We start from the raw sequence: 24,019 nt of genomic DNA, 5'->3' as shown, positions 1-24,019 counted from the left end.
CAAATTACTTCTGCAATTTTCACTAAACATTCTATGAATATTTTTCTTTTGAAGTCACTGACTGAATCTCTTTTTTTTTTGGAACTTGGTTTCTAATTGATACATTAAATTCCTACTGTTTATTCTTTTCCTTTAGCTTCCATATTTTGATTTTCCTTCTTTGATTCTGAAAATGTTTGCCAAATTCTGTCATATTTCTGAAATCTGCTATTAATAACCCATGATCACTACCTACGGAATTACTTTAATGTTCTTTATATTTCTCCATATATAATAAAATGCTACAAAGTAATCTATTATTGCCCATCCAAAGAATATCATGTGATTTTATGGCTTATTTTAAAAACCAACTACTAACAATTTTCCATCCTTTCTTAAACTCGTATCCAACAACTGTTCCTCTTCTTCATTTCTGTTTCCTTCATGTGGACCTAATACCTCTTCATATCCATTTCCTGATTTACCCACATGGGCATTAACATTTTCCATTATACATATATTTTGTTCTGACTATTACACTTTTACTACGTCATACTACTTTTGACCAATAAAACTGTACGAAAAGACATGTTTCAACCAGTCATGTTTGTTTATACTACAATAATTTTATTACTTCCCTAGCATTTGTTTATTTTTATCACTTCTTTAACATTTGTTTGTTTTTATCATCTTCCTAGCATTTGTTTCTTTGTTTTCCAACATTTCAAACAGCAAATTCTTTACAGTACTATAAAACATGCTTTGCGGTCATCATTTGTTTCTTGCATAGATAGTCAACTGAAACTGGCATCTCCATTCAAATGTTTTGGTGAAGCTAAAATTAGTGAAATAGAATTTTAGTAAGTCAATTAATATTTTATTTTATTAGAATACTTTAATATTTATATACAGTGCGTTCGTAGCTTGGCCGGACCGTTCCACGGCGGCCTTGGACCGGGTGAAGATTGGCGTGCCTGCCGCCAGAGTTACACGTAAACGGCCAGCAAGTCATGGGTATGGAACAGTAACTACTCTACTAACATTAGGCTTACCTCCATCACAACAGATGTTGAAAGTGATGACCTTCAACTCGAACACATTCCCTATATCTCCGAAAACAATTCTGGTTCACTCGCAAAAGTTTATGTTGACTGATTGCCTCTTATTTCTCTCGTGATGTTGTCCTTCAATTCTTGTAATATGTGTGGATTTGATACGTACACTTTATTCTTTAACGTTCCCCATAAATAAAAATCGCATGGAGATTGGTCAGGGGAACGAAGTGGCCACAATCCTCGACTAATTATTCTGTCACCGAACATACTTCGCAATTCATACATAGAATTCACAGCGGTGTTCGCTGTAGCTGAATCCTGCTGAAGCCAGCCACTCAATCGTTCATTTCTTGTTAGTTGCGGAAAAAATTATTTAAAATTTAAGTTACATAAACGTGTGAATCAATTGTTGTGTCGAAAAATATGGGACTGATAATTCTTATTCACACTTACTGCACATCAAACCCCAACCTTTGCAGCGTGGTGAGGAACTTCATGAATAATATGGGGATTTTCGGTAGCCCAGTATCTATTGTTCTGAGTAGAAACGTGACTGTGAAGATGAAACCACTCTTCAACAGTGAAGAACATTAAAAGTGGGTCCACGTCGCCATTATGAATGGACTGCACAAACCAATTGCAATAATTAACCCTACTGACAGAATCTTGTGGTTGTAAAGCATGAACTACAGTTACCCTGTACAGTTTAAGTTTCAGAAGTTTCGTTGCCACAAAAGCTGACATCTTGGAAATGTTAACCTCTTGTGCTAAACATCGCAGTGATTTGCAGGGTGAGTGCTCTAACCGGGCCCTACTTCATCAAGCTTCTCTTCTGTCAGTACATGGCGTTGTTGAACACGTTTCTTGTTCAAAAAAGATCCTGTATGTCTGGCTTTATTGACAAGGTCATGAATAGTTGACCTGCTAGGAATTAGAACACCTGCAAACCGATGTTCAAATTCTCTTCGACACCTTCTTGCAGAAGAGTATTTCATATACGCATCACAGAGAAAAATACGTTGTTCAAAAGTGTATTCAACCATTATTAATAGACACTTTATCACCACGAGACAACACAATTTTACTCACAACACGCGCACAGATGTCTTTCCCTCACGACAGGTCCAACTCGACTGACTGGCATGTCAGCGGTAGCTACAGTGCTACTCTGGCGGCAGCGCACTGATCTTCACCCAGTCCAAGGCCACTGCAGAATGGTCCGGCCGAGCTACGAACACACTGTACTTTCTCCTAATTGTGTAATAGTCAATTAAATTCCACTCGAGTTTTTATTTTCTCTGGATAGATCAAAACTCTAGTGAGATTACTGTTGATAAAACACTTCAATGTTTTTAGTATTGTACAAAGACACACTGTCAAATAGCAAGAAATTTGTTAACATCTCATTCTTTTCTCCAATGTAAGAGAGAGCATTCACCATTGCAAGGCTTGTGTCTAGTGACACATGTTTTGATTTTATTTTCCCACTTCCTACTATAAACTTGTTTCTTCTACTTTTAAATTTTCTTTGTGTAACATTTTAATTTAATAAGTATACAGCAGTCAGGTTAGAAGTTAGATTTACATATTCTACACATGGTGTATATTTTGACGTAATGTAGTTGGTGTACTAGGCAATAATGTCCTGTATAATTTTATTTTTCCGTTTCTTTTCCATCGAAAACATATCTATTAGTTCATTGTTTATTGATGTTGATATTTCGAAGCTATTGACTATCAGTTAGTGACTTATTTTTTCTGTTTTATACTATGTATTGATGTTGTTTTCTATTGATTAATTTCTATTCTTCTTTTAGTCAGTGAGTACATAATTTGTCTGTAAGTAGTATATGTGATAGGTAGTATTGTCAAGTTACTTACATACTTCTTTAATTTTTTCTGAACTTACAATTTTTTTACTACACTTTCTTCTTAATGTCATGCTGTTAAAATGAGACATAAGTCATGTAATAATGTATTATTTCAATTTTAAAAGGTAAAATCCAACCTGAATTCATAAAAATGGTATGTACATTTTACTGAGTACCATCTCCAACAAACATGGAGAAACAAGTAAATAATCTAAATTATTAGTTTGCAATTATTGTATGTGAAATTTGTGAATCAATAATACAACTATAAATACTGTGTTGCACATACACAACACATTGCAGTGCTAATAACATAAATAAAAGAATGTTTACCTATTGAAACTTTATTCATGAACATAATAACTGTTAATGAAGATTGGTTTTATTTCAGGTGTTCAACATAGATGGAAAGGATGTAGTACTGGGGCTTAGCAGTCGTAACCGCTTATATGTAGATGGACAGGAAGTAGCAAACAATGTAACATCTATGGCATTTCATTCAGAATTTATATTACTTACTACGTTGAGGCATACTCTCTTGTGTGCTCAGTTAAATTGGAAGGGCTTACAGTGCCTGATAAATGGAAAGTGTGGTCCAGGTAGACGCATTGAGAGAGGAGCACGACTAGTGACTTCTGTGGCAGGAGACACTCGTGTCATACTTCAGATGCCCAGAGGCAACCTAGAGTGTATACAACCACGTGCTCTCACACTTCATGTAGCAGCTGTTCATCTTGATGAAGGGCGTTATGGAGAAGCCTTCCAGTTGTTAAGGAAACAACGTATCAATCTCAACTTGTTATGTGATCATAAACCAACAGAATTCTTATCAAATATGAAACTTGTTATAAATGAACTGAAAGATCCTTCTTGGCTGTCATTGTTTTTGTCAGAACTGCAGGAAGAAAATATAACACACAGTATGTACAAGGAGTACTATGAGCATTTGGATTGTCCTCCTACTCCTTTATCAAATAAGGTACGTTCATCAAGAAGCCAATTTATGTTTATTTTTAACTTTCATCATATTTTATTGTACTTGAAGTCTTGTTCTAGATCTGTTTTTCTGGCATGAGGATCAGATATCACTGCAATTTCACAGGACTTGCAGAAGCATGTGTCTGCAAAGTAGGAAATCTGAGGAAGAAAATGATCAGTAATTTTGCTGAGAGTTCTCATTCAGGGACAGATTTTTTTTTTACATGGCATAAATCTATGACATGGAACCCCCAGATTTTAAATTTATTCTTATAAATCACTATTGACTAAAATTGAATCCGCCACTTACTGATTCACTGACAGGTATGGTTGACCATGAGCCTATTGAAGATGGTTTTCCACAGTTACTTGCTCTGTGGGAAGTTCGTTGCAAAATTAGTATTAAGATGCATACACATGTAGCAAACGAACAACAAATGAATGACGAAGTGAACATTTGCTCTGTTGCTATTCAAAACAAAATTTGAATCACTAGTGTATGGTCAGAGAACGTTCATGTTTGCTTATTATCTGCAATAATGGCAGATGAAGATATAATTGAAGGGGTGGGAATGAGACAGTCCAAAGTCACACTTTTAACAAAAATGTTTTTTTGTGCGAGTTCATTTCTTACACATATGAGGAAGCTGTTATTAAAATATTGGAAAAGTTACTCACCAAATGACGTAAGTATAGGCTACGCCGAAGAAATTATAATACCACACTTAATAGCATGAGACTCTAAACCTTCAATACACTTTTCTGTAAAATTTTGTGTGTGTGGCTTAGGGCTATATCATTCTCACCTCTTCAATTATAGCAAGTGCAACAGTTTTATTATAGGCAGTCTAACAAAAAGAAAGTTAAAAATAAAATGTGATGGTGGCAGGCATCACTATTCAAAAGTCACATTCGGTATAGAGACACTGACTTGCTTAATGATGTATGTGAAATTGAATAAGAACTCCTGTCGAATTTCAGCAACAGACTTCGAAATATTATTATGAAAAATAGGGCCAAAAATTTTCAAGGAAAGCACAGACTGGTGAGATGCAATACCTATTCATAAAAGATTAGAACTAACACTTCGATATTTGGTAACAGAGCATTCATATACAAGTTTGATATACATATTTATATTTCTTGGATATGGAACAACAAGTTTTGATGGAGAAATCATTGTATTAAGTGAAAGTCTCAGGAATCTTCTATGCCACATCAATAAATTTAAGAATCCAGTTATATTGTCAGACTCCAAAGCAGCTATTCTATCAGTAGTCTCTAAACACACACCTTCATCTCAAACAACAGAAATAACTAAAATGCTCTCTCAATTAATATCACTCAATAAAAGAATTGTATTCCAATGGATACCATCCCATTGTGAAATCCTGGGAAACGAGAATGCGGATGCTTTAGCAAAGAAGGGCAGCACTGCTTCTTGCAGAACTGTTACTAAATCTCCTTACTACTCTGTGAAAAGATTTATTAAATCTACATACTTAGACTTCAACAAACAAAATTTGATAACACAATCTCAAGGAAGAAAATGAACTCTCTGCATCATAATCCACAGTTAATTCCCAATTTACCACGAACATCGTCTGTAGCTGCATTTAGATTGGCAACAGGCCATGACTGTTTGGCCAAACACCTGCATAGACTTGGAATATATCAGTCCCCTAATTGCCCATTGTGCAACTCAAATCAAGCAATGGATTCGGAACACCTCAAAATCTGTGCTTCATTGGCTGATCATGATAATATCTTTGAAAAATATTGAGTGCAAGAGGTCAAATGACTTTATTGTCAAATGCCTGGCATTAGAAAACAACAACAACATATTTATTGAGCTGATTCCCAGAATTGTTCCAGAAATATATGGAGCTGTAATGGAGGAACTGGCAGATTTTATTAAGATAAATCTGCAAGTATATCTAATAAAGTAAAGATTTTATTTATACAGTCATGTATTTCACTTTATTGTTTGCATAATGCTTTTTAAGTTTGTGTTTAACAGAAAACCAAAGTCTTGTGAGTTAATAACATAAATGAAATTTTCAGCATCTGTTTCAATCTGGTTCTCAATAAATTGACAGTATTCTGATTGAATATTTGTGTTGAAGTTGAATATTTGTGTTGAAGCTAGCTTCTTCCTGTGTAGTTAGCTACAACTTTCCCGTATCTGCGTCAAAAAGAATATTGTTGATCATATGTTGAAGAACATATAGTCAATGACAGAACATGATGGCCTTCCCTCATACCACTCCATTACAGCCTCATTGTTGGCAAGTGTAAGGGAAAAAGTCCATGTTGTCAAACTGCAGTCTCTTTCTATACACTATAATGGTTTGACACATAAGTAGCTGAAAACCCGTGTTTGAGTCTGGTGCCAGATAGAATTTTTCTCTATTCTACCCATTCTTCACTATATGGCAGTGCAGAATTCCTGCACGGAAATATCCTATGCACTTTGGTACATCATAGTAATATTATATTGTAAGCTTATATTAATTAGAAGCTACACTCTTTCATTCATTCATAAGTTGCCCTTGGTAGCGCAGTTGATATAGTGTTGCCCTTCTATGCTCGAGGTTGCAGGTTCGATCTCGGCCGAGGTCGATGGTATTTAAGTGTGTTTAAATGTGACAGGCTCATGTCAGTAGATTTACTGGCATGTAAAAGAACTCCTCCAGGACAAAAATTCCGGCACACCGGCGATGCTGATATAACCTCTGCAGTTGCGAGCGTCGTTAAATAAATTATAATTGAGATTTTTCATTCTTGCACTAAATGTAGTGTATGAAGCTGAGTGATTAGTCAGCGAGGAGAAAAAAAATCACTCACTTTCTTATACTAACTCCTGAAATGCGTACAATTTACTTGTCTTCGTGTATTAATCCTTGTCTTGTATGCAGTATATGTGCTAGACATATTATGCAGATGTACAGATGTATTATATCTCTGCTGGTGACTGACAGTTGAATGTCAAGTGGCTTATCTTGATCATAGGCATCGAAGAATTAAAAAGTAAAATAAAAGGTATCTGGTTGCCTTCATCCAAAGTGAATTAATTTATCTTAACACATATAACATAATACAGTAGAGTATATAAAGTTAAACACCACATTCAGTTAAAGTGTTTACAGCATTCATTACACAGGTTCGCTCAACAATTAACCAAATTGAACAACAGTTATATTGCTTAATATTTAAATTGAAGAAATATAAATCGCTGCTGTGCATCCAAAATCTCTTATGTGCTTTTGAAAGAGTTCGCAGAAGAACGAAGAAAGCATGGTCACTTTTAAGTTCCTTGATTTTCAAAGCCACTTTTGGTATAATTCAATCTTTACATGATAAGTGATAAAATTATACCGAAAGTAGCTTTGAAAATCAAGGGAATTAAATGTGACAATGTTGTTTTTCTTTCTCCTACAAAATCTTTTTAAAAACACCTAGCGGATTTTGGAGGTGCAGTGATAAAATACTTCTCTGATTGTTGAAGTGGTGAATAAATGTGAGCAATAAAAAAGGAGTGACTAGTATGATGATTAAATCTGTCTTGCATTAATAATGAGAAAGTTTAATTGCTGGATGTAGGTAAGTTATAATTATACAACTCAGAGAATATAAATTATTAAAGTAATAGGCCAGTACTTTCGATAAAATAATAATAATAACTAGATGATATTAAATGAAAATAGCATTATAAAAAAGTAATTTTCGAAACTTTGCAGGCATTTGACTAGAATACCAGTAGTGGCTACCTTGCAGCCAAACATCTTCCCGATAGTTTCCCAAGCATCATATTTTGTTAGCTTGTTGGGTAACCAGGATACTTATGACTCCATAAAATTTCCTGTTTCTGTATTTTTCAATTAGATTGTTGACAATTTCTTCATTCCACCCCAATTTCGACATTCTATTCCAGTTAGTGAAATTTTATTAACTGCTACACTCTACTGCTACAACAAACTACGAACAAGTGACATCCTGTCTGCAATGAATGCAAACTTCCTTTGATGTCCCAGCAAGCGACAGATCACTAATGAAGGCAAACTGAACAATCGGTTCACATTCACCACGTTCTAAATTCAGTCAGCAGATGCATTTGTTTGTTGTTTGCTTGTTGGTTTTTTGCTACGTGTGTATGCAACATTGTGAAAAGATAATATAGTGAAGTTGTTTTCCACTTCTTTCTACAGTAGTGATAAGAATGATTGTGAATTTCGTATATAAGATGAAATAATGATGGGAAACATGAGTAATCCACTATTTCTACACAATCTTTCGCAGAAATTCACTTAATTTGAACCTGTATCTCCAGCCTTTAAAGCTAATGATTTATTTAGTCAGCTGTATGTGTGACATTTGAGTTTCAGGTGAAACTGTGTAATATGAATAAACTACTTTGTCACAAGAGAACAAAACACAGCAACACTCGTTATCTAATGCTGTAAATAGTTACCTACATTTTTTTTTTATTTCTGACTATGGCTAGGATTTTGATGAAATTATATCTTTTTTACGCTAAGCTGAAACATAACTGCTTCAGATTTACATGTTTTATGATGAATGTGTTAAAACACATTTATTACAGAATTTTTCCTCCTTAAGAGCATTTTTGGCGTTTTTCATTGAATTTTGATCACAAATCCTCATTAAGATGTTTATTTGGCCTTTTGTTTCCTTTGATATTTTCTCCACACATTTTGGCCACCAATACCCATTATTTTGTACATATTTGTAATTTTGTGTGTGTGTGTGTTTTTTTTTTACAGTATATATTTCAACATGCCCCATTACATAGGTAATATTACATGTTTTGACATTTCTAGATAATTACATTTTTAAGATTGCAAATTTGCCAGTTGCATAATCAATAAGTATATGTGTGATAAGATTTACGATGAGAATAAATTATAGTTAAGTACCATTCCAAATTCTGAATTCTTGCACCTTACTTACAAACTTTCAAATTACATTAGCATTATTAATTCAAGATTATAAGACCCTGTGTTTCCCTAGTTACAATTTTAAATTACATCAGCAGCAATAATTTAAGTATATATCACTCCTACATTTTCCTAGTTACAGATTTCAATTCAATAAGCAATAAACACACAAAAGGATAAAGATAATATACCAGTAAGTTACACAGATAGATCAAAAGACATTAAGGACATGGACATAGTTCCACATTATCAGTTTTACAAATTACACATATAATTAGAATATAATCATCTTAAAATATATTTACAAATTATCAAACCCCACATAAGAATAGAAACACACTAAATTATATTTAAAAAATTATCAAGACTTCACTTTTACTATCCTAGATTTCAATTCAATAAACAATAAACCCCCAAAAGGATAAAGATAATATATAAGTAAGTTACACACATAGATTAAAAGACATTAAGGACATGGACATAGTTCCACAGTATCAGTTTTACAAATTACATATACAATTAGAATATAATCATCTTTAAATATATTTACAAATTACCAAACCCCACATAAGAATAGAAACACACTAAATTATAATTAAATATTATCAAGACTTCACTTTCATTATCCTATTTACAAGTTTTGCAGTTTCACTGTCAAGTTTGATGTTTCACAGAATTGTGAAGTCTATACCGCGGACGAAGGTCGAAAATATTTGGAGGTAGTTGGAGGCCAGTGCTTCGCACGTTGTTGGCCACTTGCCTCCTGCTTCTTGGATTTTTCTTATCATATCGTTCCTTTGTCTGGTCACTATGCTACAATCAAATATTATGATTGACTGTTTGTTCCTGCTGTCCGCATGGGCATATGGGAGACTCTATTATTCTAAATCTGTGGAGATATGCCCTCAGCTTTCCGTGTCCTGTTGTCATTGCTGTGAATTCTGGGGAAATGGGCACCTTTCGGCTCAACCTCCTCTTGACTGAGGGAAAAAAGGCTTTGCTTGTCCTTCCTTTCGTCGAATTGGACCATTGTCGCTGCCACATGTCGAGCCCCCTCTCCTTCTCTCGTGTCAGAATAACTTCTCTTGGTGTTTTGTTGTAGACGACTTCACTATCATCTAACGCCGCTGCTTTCGCCAATCTGTCTGCTAGTTCGTTGCCCATTATACCGGAATGTCCTTTGACCCAACCGAAATGTATTATCCACTTGGATTGTGTTAATTCTATAATTTTTGTTTTTATTCTCTCAATTATTCTGCTCCGTTTAGATTTGTTACTCAGTATGTCTAATGTTATCTTGCTATCAGTGTATATGGCGACAAGCTTCTCTTCGTCTGATCGGTCTTGGATTCCTTGGAGCGTTTCTAGTACCTTTAAGACTGCAATTTGTTCAGCTTGGTTGTTTGTACAGTTTTTGTGTAATTTGTATTTTAGTTGTTGTGTTGGGTTCCCGTTCTCGAATATAATTCCTGCTGCTCCTACATTTTCTCCGGTCTTGCTACCATCGGTATACACTTTGGTTGGATATAGGGCTCCTTGTTCCACTTCGTGAATGGCTGGTGATTGTGCAGGATGTCGCCAGTATTTAGGTTCCAGTGGGGAATCGTATTCCGCGTTGTCGACTCTTGTTGCCAGGTAAGTTTGTACTTTTGCTTCTATTGTTATGGCTATGGGGGGTACGCCAGCTAGTATGCAGGAGGCATCATAAGAAATAGTCCGGTAGGCTTTGGCTATTTTGATGTTGATTAGCCGTTGTATCCTCTTGAATTTCGTGAGGTTCTTATTTTTCTTAATGGCTTCCGCCCACACTGGTGCTCCGTAAGTTAATATAGGCACAATGGCTCCTTCATAAATTGTCTTGAGCGATTTGTGACCTAAGCCCCCATTGTAGCTTAGCTGTTCTTGCCAGTCTGTTTATCAAAGTCAGCGAGTTTTCTGCGACATGATCTGTATGAGTAGTGAAGTTGAATTTGGTGTCTAGATATATTCCTAAGTATTTAATTTCCTCAGTTTGAGCCAGCCTTTTATGGTTCAAGTAAATGCTGACATTTCTGTCCTCGTTCATTTTCTTTGTTATGAAGAGAGTCTTAGATTTTTTGGCATTAAATTCTATTTTGTTTTTGGTTGCCCAGTTCTCGATCTTCTTGATGTCTTGGTTTGTGGTTTGTTCTGGTTCTAGTTTGAACTTTCCCCTTGTGAGAATGATTAGATCATCTGCGAAGGCTATGGCTTTAGTTCGGCTGCTGAAGTCCAGATTTAGGAGTGAGTTGAACATGATATTCCAATATCCAGGGCCGCAACATGATCCTTGTGGGCAACCTTTTTGAACTTCTCTTTCTGTTGTGTAGTTGTTAATTGAAAAAATTGCTCTTCTGTTGCTAAAGTAGCTGGCTGATAGACTATACAGATTTTTAGGGCATTGAAGTTCTCTTAGTTGTTTAAGGATGCTGGGCCACCAGGCTGCGTCCACTGTTCCTCTCTGGGGGGTGAATCCATATTGATTATTGTTAAGGAGTTCGTTGGAGTATGTGTGGTACAATATCCTGTCGATCATCAATCTTTCCAGCAGTTTGCCTCTGATATTCAGTAAGCTGATGGGGCGAAATTTGGACACGTCATTGCAGTCCTCTTTGCCCAGCTTGATGAGTGGGACGATGATTGAACGTTTCCATTTTGTGGGAAAACAGCCCTTCTGCAGACATACGTTATACATTTTGGTAAAGAATAGAGGAAGGACTTTGATAGCCCTGATGAGGATTTCGCTGGATAATCCGTCCTCTCCAGGAGACTTTTTTGGGTTGAATTTCTTTAGAGTTGTCATTATCTCTTCTGTAGTGAAATCCATGTCGTCCTCAGTGCCTATTGGCTCTTGAACTTCCTTTCTGATCTTCCTGTGTTGGTCGTTATCGTTGTGTTGTCCATCATCGGGTATGAAGTTTTAATTATATATGTTATTGTGCTGCTCGTGTCCGTAGTATAGGTTCCGTCTTCTTTTAATAGTGTGTTCAATGTAGTTGGAGATCTAGTTTTTCCGGATGCTATTTTGTATGCTTGGTTCCAAGGGTTGGTTCCTTCGTCAATGGTACAGAATGCTTTCCAAGATTGTATTTTTGTTTCTTGCATTTTCTCTTCATATACTCGTTTTCCTTCCAAGTACTTTCCTTGTCTTTCTTGTCTTAGGTTCTCGTTATTATATGTTCGTTGGTATCTTCTCCTAAGTGCATTTGTCTTTTTCCTTAGCACTTTTAGCTCGTCTGTCCACCAGGAGACTATGTTTTTCTTCATTACATGTTTGGCTCCTCTTGAAACTTTAAAGGTGGCGTTGCTGGTTTCTATGATGCAAGAGAATACTGTGTTTATTAGGTCTTCCACGTGCTCGTAGATATTTGTTTTTTCGCTCAGTTCCTGGTCGACTTGGTCCGTACTTTTATTTTCTTCCTTATAGTTAAATTTGGATGCAACTTTAGATATGAACAGGGTAGCAAACTTTTCTAGTTCCTCTTCCCTTACTATGTATCTTGACCTCACATTTCCTATAGCAGTATTATGTCTTGCCTGCCTTTCCACTGTGATGTTATATGTGAGTAACTTGTGATCCGAACAACTTTCTTGTGTGCCGCATGACCAATCTTTAACGTGCCGTAATAATCGGGGGTTAACTATGTTTAGGTCCACGTAACTACTGCCTCTTATAGTTTCAAACGTTGGCTCTGATCTTTCATTTATGATGTGTAGGTTACTGATCATCAAAAAATCTTCTAGAGTTTTACCTCGTTGGTTAGTTACAGTGTCATGCCATGTTTTATTCCTGGCGTTGCTATCAACTGCTATTAATAGACCTTGTCCCTTTGAGAATTGCATAATGTGCTCTACTGCTGTAATGTTTATGTTGATGTCTAATGTGATATCGAAATATGAACATATTCCGTAGAATTTCAAGTTTTTATAGCTTATTTCGGCTACGATACAGTCTTCATTCGATAATTGTGTGATGAGTAGTACGTCGACTTCTTTGTTATTTACGATTACAGCCGATCGTTTCCTTCCGTTCCCACTCACAAACGTTCTAAGGGACTTTGGTATTCCGGCAAGATGATTATGGATATTATACGGCTCCTGCACAAGAGCAATGTCTATTTGAGCGTCTTGCATAAGTTGGACCAAGTTGGTTGTTGCTGCGCGCTTGTGTTGTAGATTAACTTGTACAAAACATAAGTGGTTGCATTTTTTGTGTGTAGGGTTAACATTATCCATTTCAATAGTCGATCTTTTCTGCTAACTTCTTTAGTGCAATTGAGTAACAAATACAGCTCCTGTCAAGCGATGAATGATTTTCTCGAATTGCAGCTCTGTTGTTGTATTTATTGAAGTTCACGCAGTTAATACATCGGTGATCTTCTTTATTTGCTTTGCAGTCTGACTTTGTATGGTTCTGTGAGCAGTGTGGGCACACTAGTTCTCCTTTGCATTCCTGGGCTCTGTGGTTGTATTTAGAGCATTTGTAGCAGCGCAGAACGGTTAGATAATCGTCAGTATTACAGACATGCCACCCTATTTTAAGCTTTGTTCCTGCCAAGCGTTTGCGTATTTCAGATCGCACTTCTATTACTAGGTTTTTGTGCTTCCTTCTATCTTTGAATACGAATTTTGGAGTGACGTCACCTATACTCAAATTTAATTCTGAATTCTGAGATATGATTGCATCCTCGGCATTCTCTATATTTACCTCCCCAGGTACATTAAATATTATTCTTGGGTTTTTTAGTATGGGTAAATAACTTTCAAGCTCGTCACCACAGACTTCATTTATTTTCTCCGAAACTTTCACCAATTCATCTTTTTTCCCGGACTCAATCATTACTTGGCCATTTTTTAGGGTTTTCAAAGCATGTATGCCTGTGTGTGTGTGTGCGTGCATGCGTGCGTTTTTTTTTTAAATAGAAATTTAATTAAACATGTTCCATTACAGTTTGTAATACTACATGTTTTGGTTTACATCATTATTGCATGGGATGCGTATTACTTAAATTGAATTCCAGTTGTGTTAAGTTGATGATTGATTAGCTATACCTGATTGTTGACTAATTACAATATAAGCTTGTATTATACTGCTGTTTGTTTGGAATAGCCTACCTGAGTTTCGTAATGTTTCTACTTTGTACAATTTAGATTTTACTTCTTAATAAATCCTATTCTGTCTTACCTAAATCTACGTTTATGTATCTATATGCTTATTACTACTCTATGTTCTGTTCTACTTTAATTGTTTGTAAAGTCAATTGAATTCATATATTTGCAAAAGTCTTTTAAGAATCTTTTAGTTAGGTCTCTTCTATCTGGTGGCCAAATTCCTCTCTTGGTTATTATGTTTCGTCATAGTGTTTATCTTTCCATGTTGTATTTGGGGCATTCGAGCAGAAGATGGTCGATGGTTTGATCTCCTCCTTTGCAGGGACAAGTTGCATCTGGTGTTACGTGGAATCTATGGAAGTAGGCTCTTATTCTTCCTGTGAGCATGGTCATGAGTCCCAATGTAATTGTAACTAGTCTCTCTGCGATGCTTGGAAAGTACTTCTTTGTTTCGGCTCCATTGTTTGTAGCTCGCCATTCTCATTCCCAACTCCTCCTGCTCTCTTCTCGTAGTGTCTTCAGTACTTCGTTCTTTGGCATCTTGTTGAAGGATACCTGCTCGTTGCTTTTGGCAGCTTGTTTGGCAAGGTGATCTGCAAGTGTGTGTGTGTGTGTGTGTGTTTTTTTTTTAATTATATATGAGTACTTCCCCTCAGTAAGTGAAAGTGCAAATTAATAAAGACTAATTGAAGACACTGGTGCAAAAAGGGGGTAGCTCCATTTTTATAAACTTTTCAGGAGAAACAAATAACTGAATGTGAAATGATGTAGCATTTTAATCAAAATTTTTGCATTGATTTGAGGTAGTTCAGCAAGAAACACAACCTTCTCACGATGTGTTTTAATTTTTTCATTTACACAGTTGTGTCACAATCACAATAAAACTGTTGGATCTGCCTCCTTTTTGCACTGGAGAGTAGTTATTTCAAGATTCCATGCCTAAAAACTTCGTAATGAGGAAAATATGGTTAAATAATAAGAAATAAAATTTCACAAGAGGTATTTATTATGATCATCTATTTATTCCAAGTGTTTACCAATATCATCAGGCGTTGTCTCTGACACTCTCCTCAGAATGATGAAACAGGTGGATGGTACGTATTTTGTTGGTAGTTCTTTTGCTTAAAGGTACTTTGGTCGCTTGAGTGTTAGAGATGCAGAATGAAGATGCAAGTCTTCGTTAGTTAAGGACAGTCTAACACCATGTTTTTGCAGAACATAATGTTCTATCACAGAAGCACTGACAAAAACACTGCATTTAATATCATTCTGTCTAAACTCCAGTACACGATATGAGGATAAAGCAAACTTGTACTCCCTCTTGTTGACCATAGTCTTCTTAAATAATGAACTAGAATGGCTATTGAAATTTAAGATCATTTCCTGAGTAGTAGCTCTGGAGCTACCTCTTTCTTGCTCCAAATGAAGGTTGTAGACAAAAGCTTTTCCTTATTTTCTTCATTACGAAAGCATGAAGTTGCTCCTTTTTGCACCTGCTGAAGCAGGCTCCTTCGTTTTATATATACCGAACTTAACCTGCAATCTGACAAAAAAAAAAAAAAAATGGAGCTACTCCCTTTTTGCACGGTGCTTCAATTGATGGAAACTACATCAGGTAAAATGTATGTATACAACTGTTTAGATAAAATTGAAGCAAAATAAAATAAATAAATAATAAAAGGAAATTGTATATTTAAGTGTTTAGAATCCAATTGTAACAACTGAGGGGCTCAGTGGAAAAATGACCCATTCCAACCGAGAGTCGAATTTTAGTTCTACATAGTGTATCTTAATACCATCTTCTGTTAGTCTTTAGGTGCTGATAGTTCTATCTTCACTCAACAGATAGTGTTTCAGGCTTAAAATTTTGAAAAGTTTCGAACTTCATGCTGGATGAGTGGAAAAATGACCCATCCCAATGTCCAGGCCGGAACTTACTTATCCGCCAAAGCAGTAGCTTGACAATGACAGATGCAGTCGGTTCTTGTTCTTGCAATACCAATGTGATTAGTGGTACATTAAAGCCCCCCCCCCCCCCAAAAAAAAAAAAGAACGAGCGGGAGTGGAAGAAAACAAGGAGGAAGATTTTATGGAATAGTGGAAAAGAATGTCACAGGTTCTGGGAAAGTTAATCCAGGTAAAAGTCTGGTTAACTGAAAACAATGTTGTCAGACTACATATTGTGTATATTGAATGCAAGCAGATGAAACAAAATATTTTTTTGATTTCTACGCATTGTCTAATTGTAATATGCAGAATTCTTATTTGTATGGACTTGTTGATGGCTATAGCTGCAAAGAAGCTTATAAGAAAGATAGAGTGCATCCAGATTTCATGCAAAGAAATAAAACATTCAAGTATTTTCTCGAGTTGAAAGTGGTTATAAGCTTCAGGTTTGCAGGATTGCATTTTGTGCATTACATGAAATAACCAACAGGCGTTTAAGAACTTTTAGTGGTGAGTATATTATTATATTGTATTTTTATGAATAACTTAAATTTCGTAAGGAAACACGGTTTGTAAAATAATTTTTATTACAGGTGACAGCAATGCAAATGGTTCTACAGACTCCCCCTATAGACAAACATGAGTTACACAACAGACCACAGGTCATATCTGAAGACAAAAAACAGTTCATAAAAGAAACAATAGACAGCTTTTCAAGATACAAATCACATTACAGTCGCAGATCTAACACCAATAAGTCGTACATAACAAGTGTTCACTCAGTATCAGAGATGTACAAAGTCCATTTTACTAAGTGTAAGGACAGTAATACAGAATTTGTTAAAGAACATGTTTTCAGGGATATATTCAATACAGAATATAATATTGGATTCATGTTGCCGTCAATGGATACATGCAAAGTATGTGACGAAGTGCAGCAAATGGATCCAAAACCACCAGAATATGTTCATCTCCGGAAATCTGAGGCTGCTTATGAATCACTTCGAAGAGACAAGGCAAGATGCAGAGCTGCAGACAGTGATACTTTACTGATCACTATGGACTTGCAACAGGCTCTTCCAACTCCACACTTATCAACTGAATGTGTGTTCTATCAACATCAACTGTTGACATACAACTTCGGCATCCATATATGTAATAGTGATAATGCAATAATGTGTTTTGACCTGAATCAATTGCTTTGAGTGGAGCTGATGAAATAGCCAGCTCCCTACTGAAAGCTGTACCATTGATTGAAGAAGGGACAAGAAAACGGAAAATGATAGTGTATAGTGACAAAACAAGAATTTCTCAGTCATGGGATTGTGGCTCTGTATGATTGATTGTGGGTGGTTTTAAGATATTCAACATAAATTTCTTGTGCCCAGACACATCTTTCCTCCTTGTGATGCTGACTTCGGTGTTATAGAAAAAGTTAAAAGGAAAACTCAAGTTGTATACACACCTGGACAACGGACTGATCTCATAAGAAAGAGTCGTGTGAGCAAACCTTTTACAGTCATTGGCATGAAGATTGAAGATTTCAATGATCTTACTAATTTAAATAAGATGTTCACTGACTGTAGAAAAGAATAAAGTGGACACCAGAAAGACATCTCAGTTTCGATTTACAAATGGTAAACATACAGTGCGCGTGAAATTTTGTTATAGTGAAGAGATGGGCAGGAAGAGATAAGCTTGCAAAAAAGAAAAGGGAAAGTGTTCTATTCTACGTAATGTGGTATTGCCTACAAAATACCCTGATAGTAGGGAAATAAAGAAAGAAAAATATGAAGACAATATGATTCGGATGAAATTTGTACCTGCTGTGTACCAAGCATTTTATAATGACCTTATATCAAATCGTATCACTGAGAACAGTGATGTAAATGTTGAAGATATAGATTAATTATTAAGTTATTACTGCAAAATATGTATTACAGTATAGCACGGGTTCTCATCCTTTTGAAAATTGTGAGCACTGCCCACATGCAATACTAACAAGGGAACCTTTTATCATGGTGAATTGAAAAGGCGGTAATGCCGTATATTTTTGGAAAGAGGAGGCAAAAGTAAGTCAGCAGGTGAAGTTTTTCCGCCTGAGCTCCATAGGGATACAAGTTATGGGACTTTAAATTTAACATGACAGCCTGTGGAAAGGGACTCAATGTGCACACTTGAAGGTTAAAATGAAGTTGTTTTTTATAATAATAATAATAATAATAATAATAATAATAATAATAATAATAATAATGGCTTTATTTAATCTGGCAGAGTTAAGGCCGTAAGGACTTCTCTCACACTCAACCAGGATTAAAACTTGCTTACATAGTTGAACATAAAACTGGATCAGAATTAAGTAATTACATACTGATAGAATTTAGGTACATAATGAGATCAAAAGAGGTAGTTACATAAAAATTTACCTCATAAAATAAAAATAAACATAGTGGAATACATATTAATGTTGTTAGAATCAAATACGAATCACATAAAAACAGAAGCCGATAATTCAATAAAAAATGTACAAGTAGAAATAAAAATAAACACATTAGTATACATATTAGTATTAGATTACAATTAAGTAGGATTTACATAATTAAACCAGAAACCGACAATTGAATAAAATGTACACAAAAAATAGATTAATAATAAAAAAACAACACAGTGGGATACATATTGGCGTTAAGTGATAAATAAACACGATTTACATGATTACACAATAAGTCACTGCATTGCAAACGAGATTGCATCTGTTGTGCATTTTAAATAATACTGCGTATTAACGCTAGGAGGCGGCCACATACTTTTATTATGGAAAGGTCTTTCTCGAGCTAATTCTGGTGTTATAGTTACTCTTATGTTTCATTTGTGCCATATACAGGACGGATCCCAAAGTTGTGGTGCAGCTGCTGCTGCGCGAATTTGGCACCAGTGATGCTAAACCATCAGTCGTATTCATCTGGTTGTTTCATCAGTTGAAGGATGAGTTAAAGGACGAACAGGAGGCCGTGGAAACGTACATGTCGCTCTTATTGATGAGACACCAGATTTGGACGTGGAAGAAGGGGCAGCAAGATTATGGTGAAATAGAAGATGAACCAATGACGAGACGCCAGAAAGCGGAGGACGCTGAAGAGATGGAGACGTCGCGTCGTCGGAAATCAGCACGTCTTCTTACGTCCCTCTCCTAAAAGAATCAGAACGTAGTCGACAATGATTACAAGCAGAAATCTCTCGACTATACGAATGATACAGTCAGCGGAAAGAGACGATCCTTCATGTCTGTAAAAATAATCGATTCCCCCTCATCACACAGAAGATGCTTTACGATTACGATGCAGAAGTGAAGAAGAAACCTGAAATGGCTGACATTAATACCATGGTTCCGCAGCACTTCAAAGAAATGGCAAGTACGAACGCTGTCATTCATGACAGAACTATCAGGATTTGGGGCATACAGGTGAAGGCTCAAATTGATCCTGACGACCATCTTAACTTCAGAGCTTCTAACTCGTGGGTATGGAGATTCAAGCAGCGGAGTCATACTGTTTCACGTTCTGTGACGCATAAAGTGAGTAGGAACTTCGCATCAAATAGGCAGAGGTGAAGCAGAAATCAGACAACTTCGTGTCCAAGAAGAAGCAGTTGTTCTTTGATCGTGGGTTCACTCCTCACCAAATCCTCAACACTGATCAAAGTCGACTTGAAAAAGAGATTCACTCTGGACGAATCCTGTGTTTCAGAGGAGGGAAAAAAATTTTGTGCCGCCGTAGGATCAGAGGCTGCAAAGATGTATTCCTACATGATTATGCCAGTCATTTCCATGGACGGACAAATCTTCTCCCCACTGCATCTTCTATGAGCTGAATCACAGAAAATGTTCCCTAAAAAAACCTGCTGATTCAGAGAATATGCGGAAGGCAGATATGAAGGATATGCTTTCGCAAGTATTTTCGCCCAGAATTTCATCATTGCACGAAGATCGATGTCCATAATGTTTGCAATTTAAATGCACAACAGCAGCAATATCTCGTTTGCAATGCAGTGACTTCAAAAACAACTTCATTTTAACCTTTAAGTGTACACATTGAGTCACTTTCCACAGACTGTCATGTTAAATTTATAGTCCCATAACTTTTATCCCTATGGAGCTCAGGCGGAAAAATTTCACCTGCTGATTTACTTTTGCCTCCTCTTTCCAAAAATATATGGCATTACTGCCTTTTCAATTCACCACGATAGAAGGTTCCCTTGTAAGTGAGCGAGCACCATGAAATCGAATAGGTTTAAACACTCACAAAAGTTGTGATATCCTTGAAGTTGAATATTATTCAGAATTGATGCCCAAGGAGAAGTCACTTGTAGTTACAAGTAAATAGTCCTGCAGCTGTGAATTAGTTAATCGTGATCGTGCTTTGTTCTTGAGGTTATTCCGGACATAGCCAGATATTTGAGAGAAACACTATGCAGTATTTGAAGTTTTTTTGTGTCTTCTCCCTCCTCCCCTCCCCCAAAGACTATGAATTTCTACTTTTAAAATAAATATTTCAGAGCTAAGGAGGACTGGAGATCTTTCAACTGATCTGTACGAGCAGCCATATTATTTTCTTGAATGATCTTAATTTTTCTGATTAAGACCATACTGAATTGAATGAGGTTATACTGTGGTTATACACTATGAAATACTAAAAGACCTATCAGATCTGTAAGATATTATAATGAATGGATAAGAATACTAGTTCTTCAAGTTTGCACAACAAACTTTGAATTGAAAAACACCTTAGAAGCTTGCTTGCCCGCGAGCACCTTTTTTCTCACATGATGAGAGCACCAAATGTCATTAAAAGAGTACCATGGTGCTTGCGAGCAACAGGTTGAGAATGCCTGCAGTATAGTGTGTAATTTCATTTTGATTCTAGTGTAATTTAATTATTTCCTTTATTTTATTCTGATGTCAATTAATTACGTTTATTTAATATCTTTAATTGATTAAAACGCAGCAATTATAATATGTAGATTAATAGATATTTGCAGGAATAAAGTTTGTGGTATATATTAAAATAATCCTAAATATCATTAATATACTGCCTATATATTTTATGCAATATTAAATTTAATAAAACTCTATCTATCTCCAAACATACCCGAGTTGGGATGGGTCATTTTTCCACTGAGCCCCTCAATTATTAATTACTAGTCTAAATATTATCATACGTCCCAGAAAACAGCAGCCGGCCGATCAGCCACACCCTGCGTGGTTTCAGCTGAGCGCATAACCATTTCTCTGGTGCTTCTCCAATATATAACAGTACTAACAATAAATGTTCAATAATTTGGACTTACCATGCTCACAGTCGTTGCTGAAAATGGGCCCCGTTTGCCGCCACACACAACTGACATCTTCTGATAAACGAATGAACAACACTCTGAAGTTCCACATCATTGATAGCTTGGATTTCTTCTCGTACATAGTCTTTTAGTTCATTTATAGAATGAAGATTTTTTCCTATAAACCCTACCTTTTAGTGTTCCCCATAATTAAAAGTCACAGGGTGTTATATCTGGGCTTTGTGGAGGCCACAAATGATTACTGATTAGTCTCGTACCGGAAATACGCCTCAATTCCCTCATTGACACAGCAGCTGTATGAGCAGTGACAATAAACTGACAATCGTTGGAAATAAACTGACAGTTGTTCCGCATAAGAACACTACGTTTTCTGCTTGATTTTCGAATCTTCACTCAGCCTGTTTCTTTAAATCTTTTAGCGATTTAAATTGTTTTGGCAGAATGCACAAGTCTGTTTGGAAACTTTATTCGAAATTTTCACCTTGTTTTCGCACACGACCTTCTGCCTTTTATGTACATATTGTACATATACACACTCTCACACTGAGAATTTTTTGCTAGGCATTATCTGAATACAGAATACTCACTAAACTCTATACACTAACGTTGTACAGTATACTTAGAGAATCGAGAGTTTCATTACATGACTTCTAAGCACACTGAATGCCATATGGTTACTAGAGCTCGATTGCGTGGGACAAATAGTTAGCGTGCAGTGGAAACCACACAGGGCTCAGCTGGTCAGCCGGCTGCTCTTTTCTGGGACATATGATAATAATAGCTCTGTACTATGCGAAGTTTATTTTTAGTTTTTTTTTTTTAAATCATCAAAATTCATCATTATCGTTCAGATTTTAAGATATTTCTGTATTTCTCTGCTGCTACTCAGGCTTTTGCAAGTCATAAGTTTCTATTTTTGTAGATCTTACATTGGCCTTTGTTAAATACATAAAACTTACAGAGATACTTAGGCAGACAGTGATGGTTTGCCAGAAGTTTCAGTGTGGGCATTGAAATGATGAAGCACATTGTCATAATGTTTCATATTAAACCATTAATGCCCAGATAAAAAAAGGAATTCATAAACATATAATTTTATAATATTATAATTGTTACACCTTATTGAGTACAAATATACAGATATTACAATTTTGTCTCCTCCGGTATAGTAGATATTACCTGTATGATATAACATACGCTGGGCAGTTACAGTATCTTTTTCATACAAACACTTAATAGGCCCCTACAATGTAAGAAAGGAATTTTGAACTAATATTTGAATAATATGTCCATGTCTAATTACTTTAATTTTTATTTTAGATACTTCAACAACATTTTTTTTCCATTTTCTTCATTTTATATGATATTTTAGAAAACAAGTATCAGGATAAAGATCAACATTACATTTGACGCAACAAAATTTAGTACATTTCCCACGGTAAGCACATTTGCGCCGAGTGCTTTGCCAGACAACTAGGTGATCAAGTCTATATTAATGTATTTCATTGAGAACTTGGTTTCTAGCTTTAGGTGTTCGAACTTTATAAGATACCCTGCAGGCGTCGTCAAGCACGAAGGCTTATACCCAAATCTGATTGTTTTTCATCGTGTGAACTGCTTGATACTCTGATGACCGAAATATGGTTCCATTGCTTCAACTGAATATGAATTTGGAACAATGTCAACCATGTTCTGGAATATTTCATTTATACGATTGAAGAGGGGCCAAAGTTCGTATATTTTATCATTCTTGTCAATTGTGTTATTGTGACTGAAATGAAGGAAATGTTGAATTGTTTCAAATTTGTTTCTGGTCATACAGTTTGGAACTAGAATGTTACGGCTATCAGGACGAATCTCCCAATAATTCTTCAGGAAGGCAATTAGAGATATCTAGACAAAAGCAAAATGCCAAGGTATTGATATATGTCTTCCATAGATCCTATGATATATTTATTTTATTTTATTTTTTATTTTATTTATTTATTTAATCTGGCAGAGCTAAGGTTAGTAGGCCTTCTCTTCCGCCCAGCCAGACTCTAATTCTAATTGAATACAATTGCTTACATATGGATGATCTTTCATTATTGTGTGAGTAATAAACAACAGTAACCTAAATTCCACCACTGTCTCGAGTAGCCTACTCACTCAACCTGCGCGGAAGGGATAATATGTCAGTATTCCGTAGTATACACCTTTCTCTTCTTTCCAGGGGTTGGAGTTAAAACTCCACTTTTGAACACCTCTATTCTAAGCATATAGTTTGTAGGATTTTTGCCATCCATCTCACACATACTCGAAGGAGAATTCATCTAACAGCATATAGAGAAATTGATATCGTTACTGCTCAGCGTATGATATATCATACCATATGTAGAAACTGAAATTGCTATGCTCTATACAAAGATACATGTACGCCAAATGGCCTGAATTATTCACGAATACCTAACAAGTAATATTAGCACTAGTTTCATAATTCATGATATAATTTATATTGAAAATAATTACCTTTATTCCAATCAATGTTTTCTTTTCTTTAAGATCCAACAAGAGAAACGAAAACAGAGTATTCAGCAATCTCTGAATCTTAAACCACATCCCTGTACTGCCTACATGAAAAAAATTGTTAATTTGAATTCAAAGGGAAGTGCATGAAAAAAAATATTTCTCACCACGTATTTTTAATCATACGCTGGGCATTAATGGGTTAATGAGAGAGAAAGAATACATTATGCGGATATGGTTAGGT

At 35.7% G+C, this 24,019-nt stretch overlaps 1 protein-coding gene across 3 annotated transcripts in view; it reads left to right on the top strand.

Annotated features, from left to right (window-relative positions):
• Elp1 (elongator complex protein 1) overlaps positions 1-24,019 on the top strand; it is an 89,287-nt gene that overhangs the window by 12,216 nt on the left and 53,052 nt on the right. For all 3 annotated transcript variants that reach the window (XM_069839676.1, XM_069839677.1, XM_069839675.1), the window contains exon 4: positions 3,297-3,884. In XM_069839676.1, the coding sequence (XP_069695777.1) occupies positions 3,297-3,884 (588 nt within the window). The remainder of the gene's footprint in view (positions 1-3,296; positions 3,885-24,019) is intronic.

The sequence above is a fragment of the Periplaneta americana genome, chromosome 11 (genome assembly GCF_040183065.1).
Source record: "Periplaneta americana isolate PAMFEO1 chromosome 11, P.americana_PAMFEO1_priV1, whole genome shotgun sequence".
Classification (NCBI taxonomy): Eukaryota; Metazoa; Arthropoda; class Insecta; order Blattodea; family Blattidae; genus Periplaneta; species Periplaneta americana.
The sequence above is the reverse complement of the archived record's forward strand: the minus strand, read 5'-3'. Positions and strand labels throughout refer to the sequence as shown.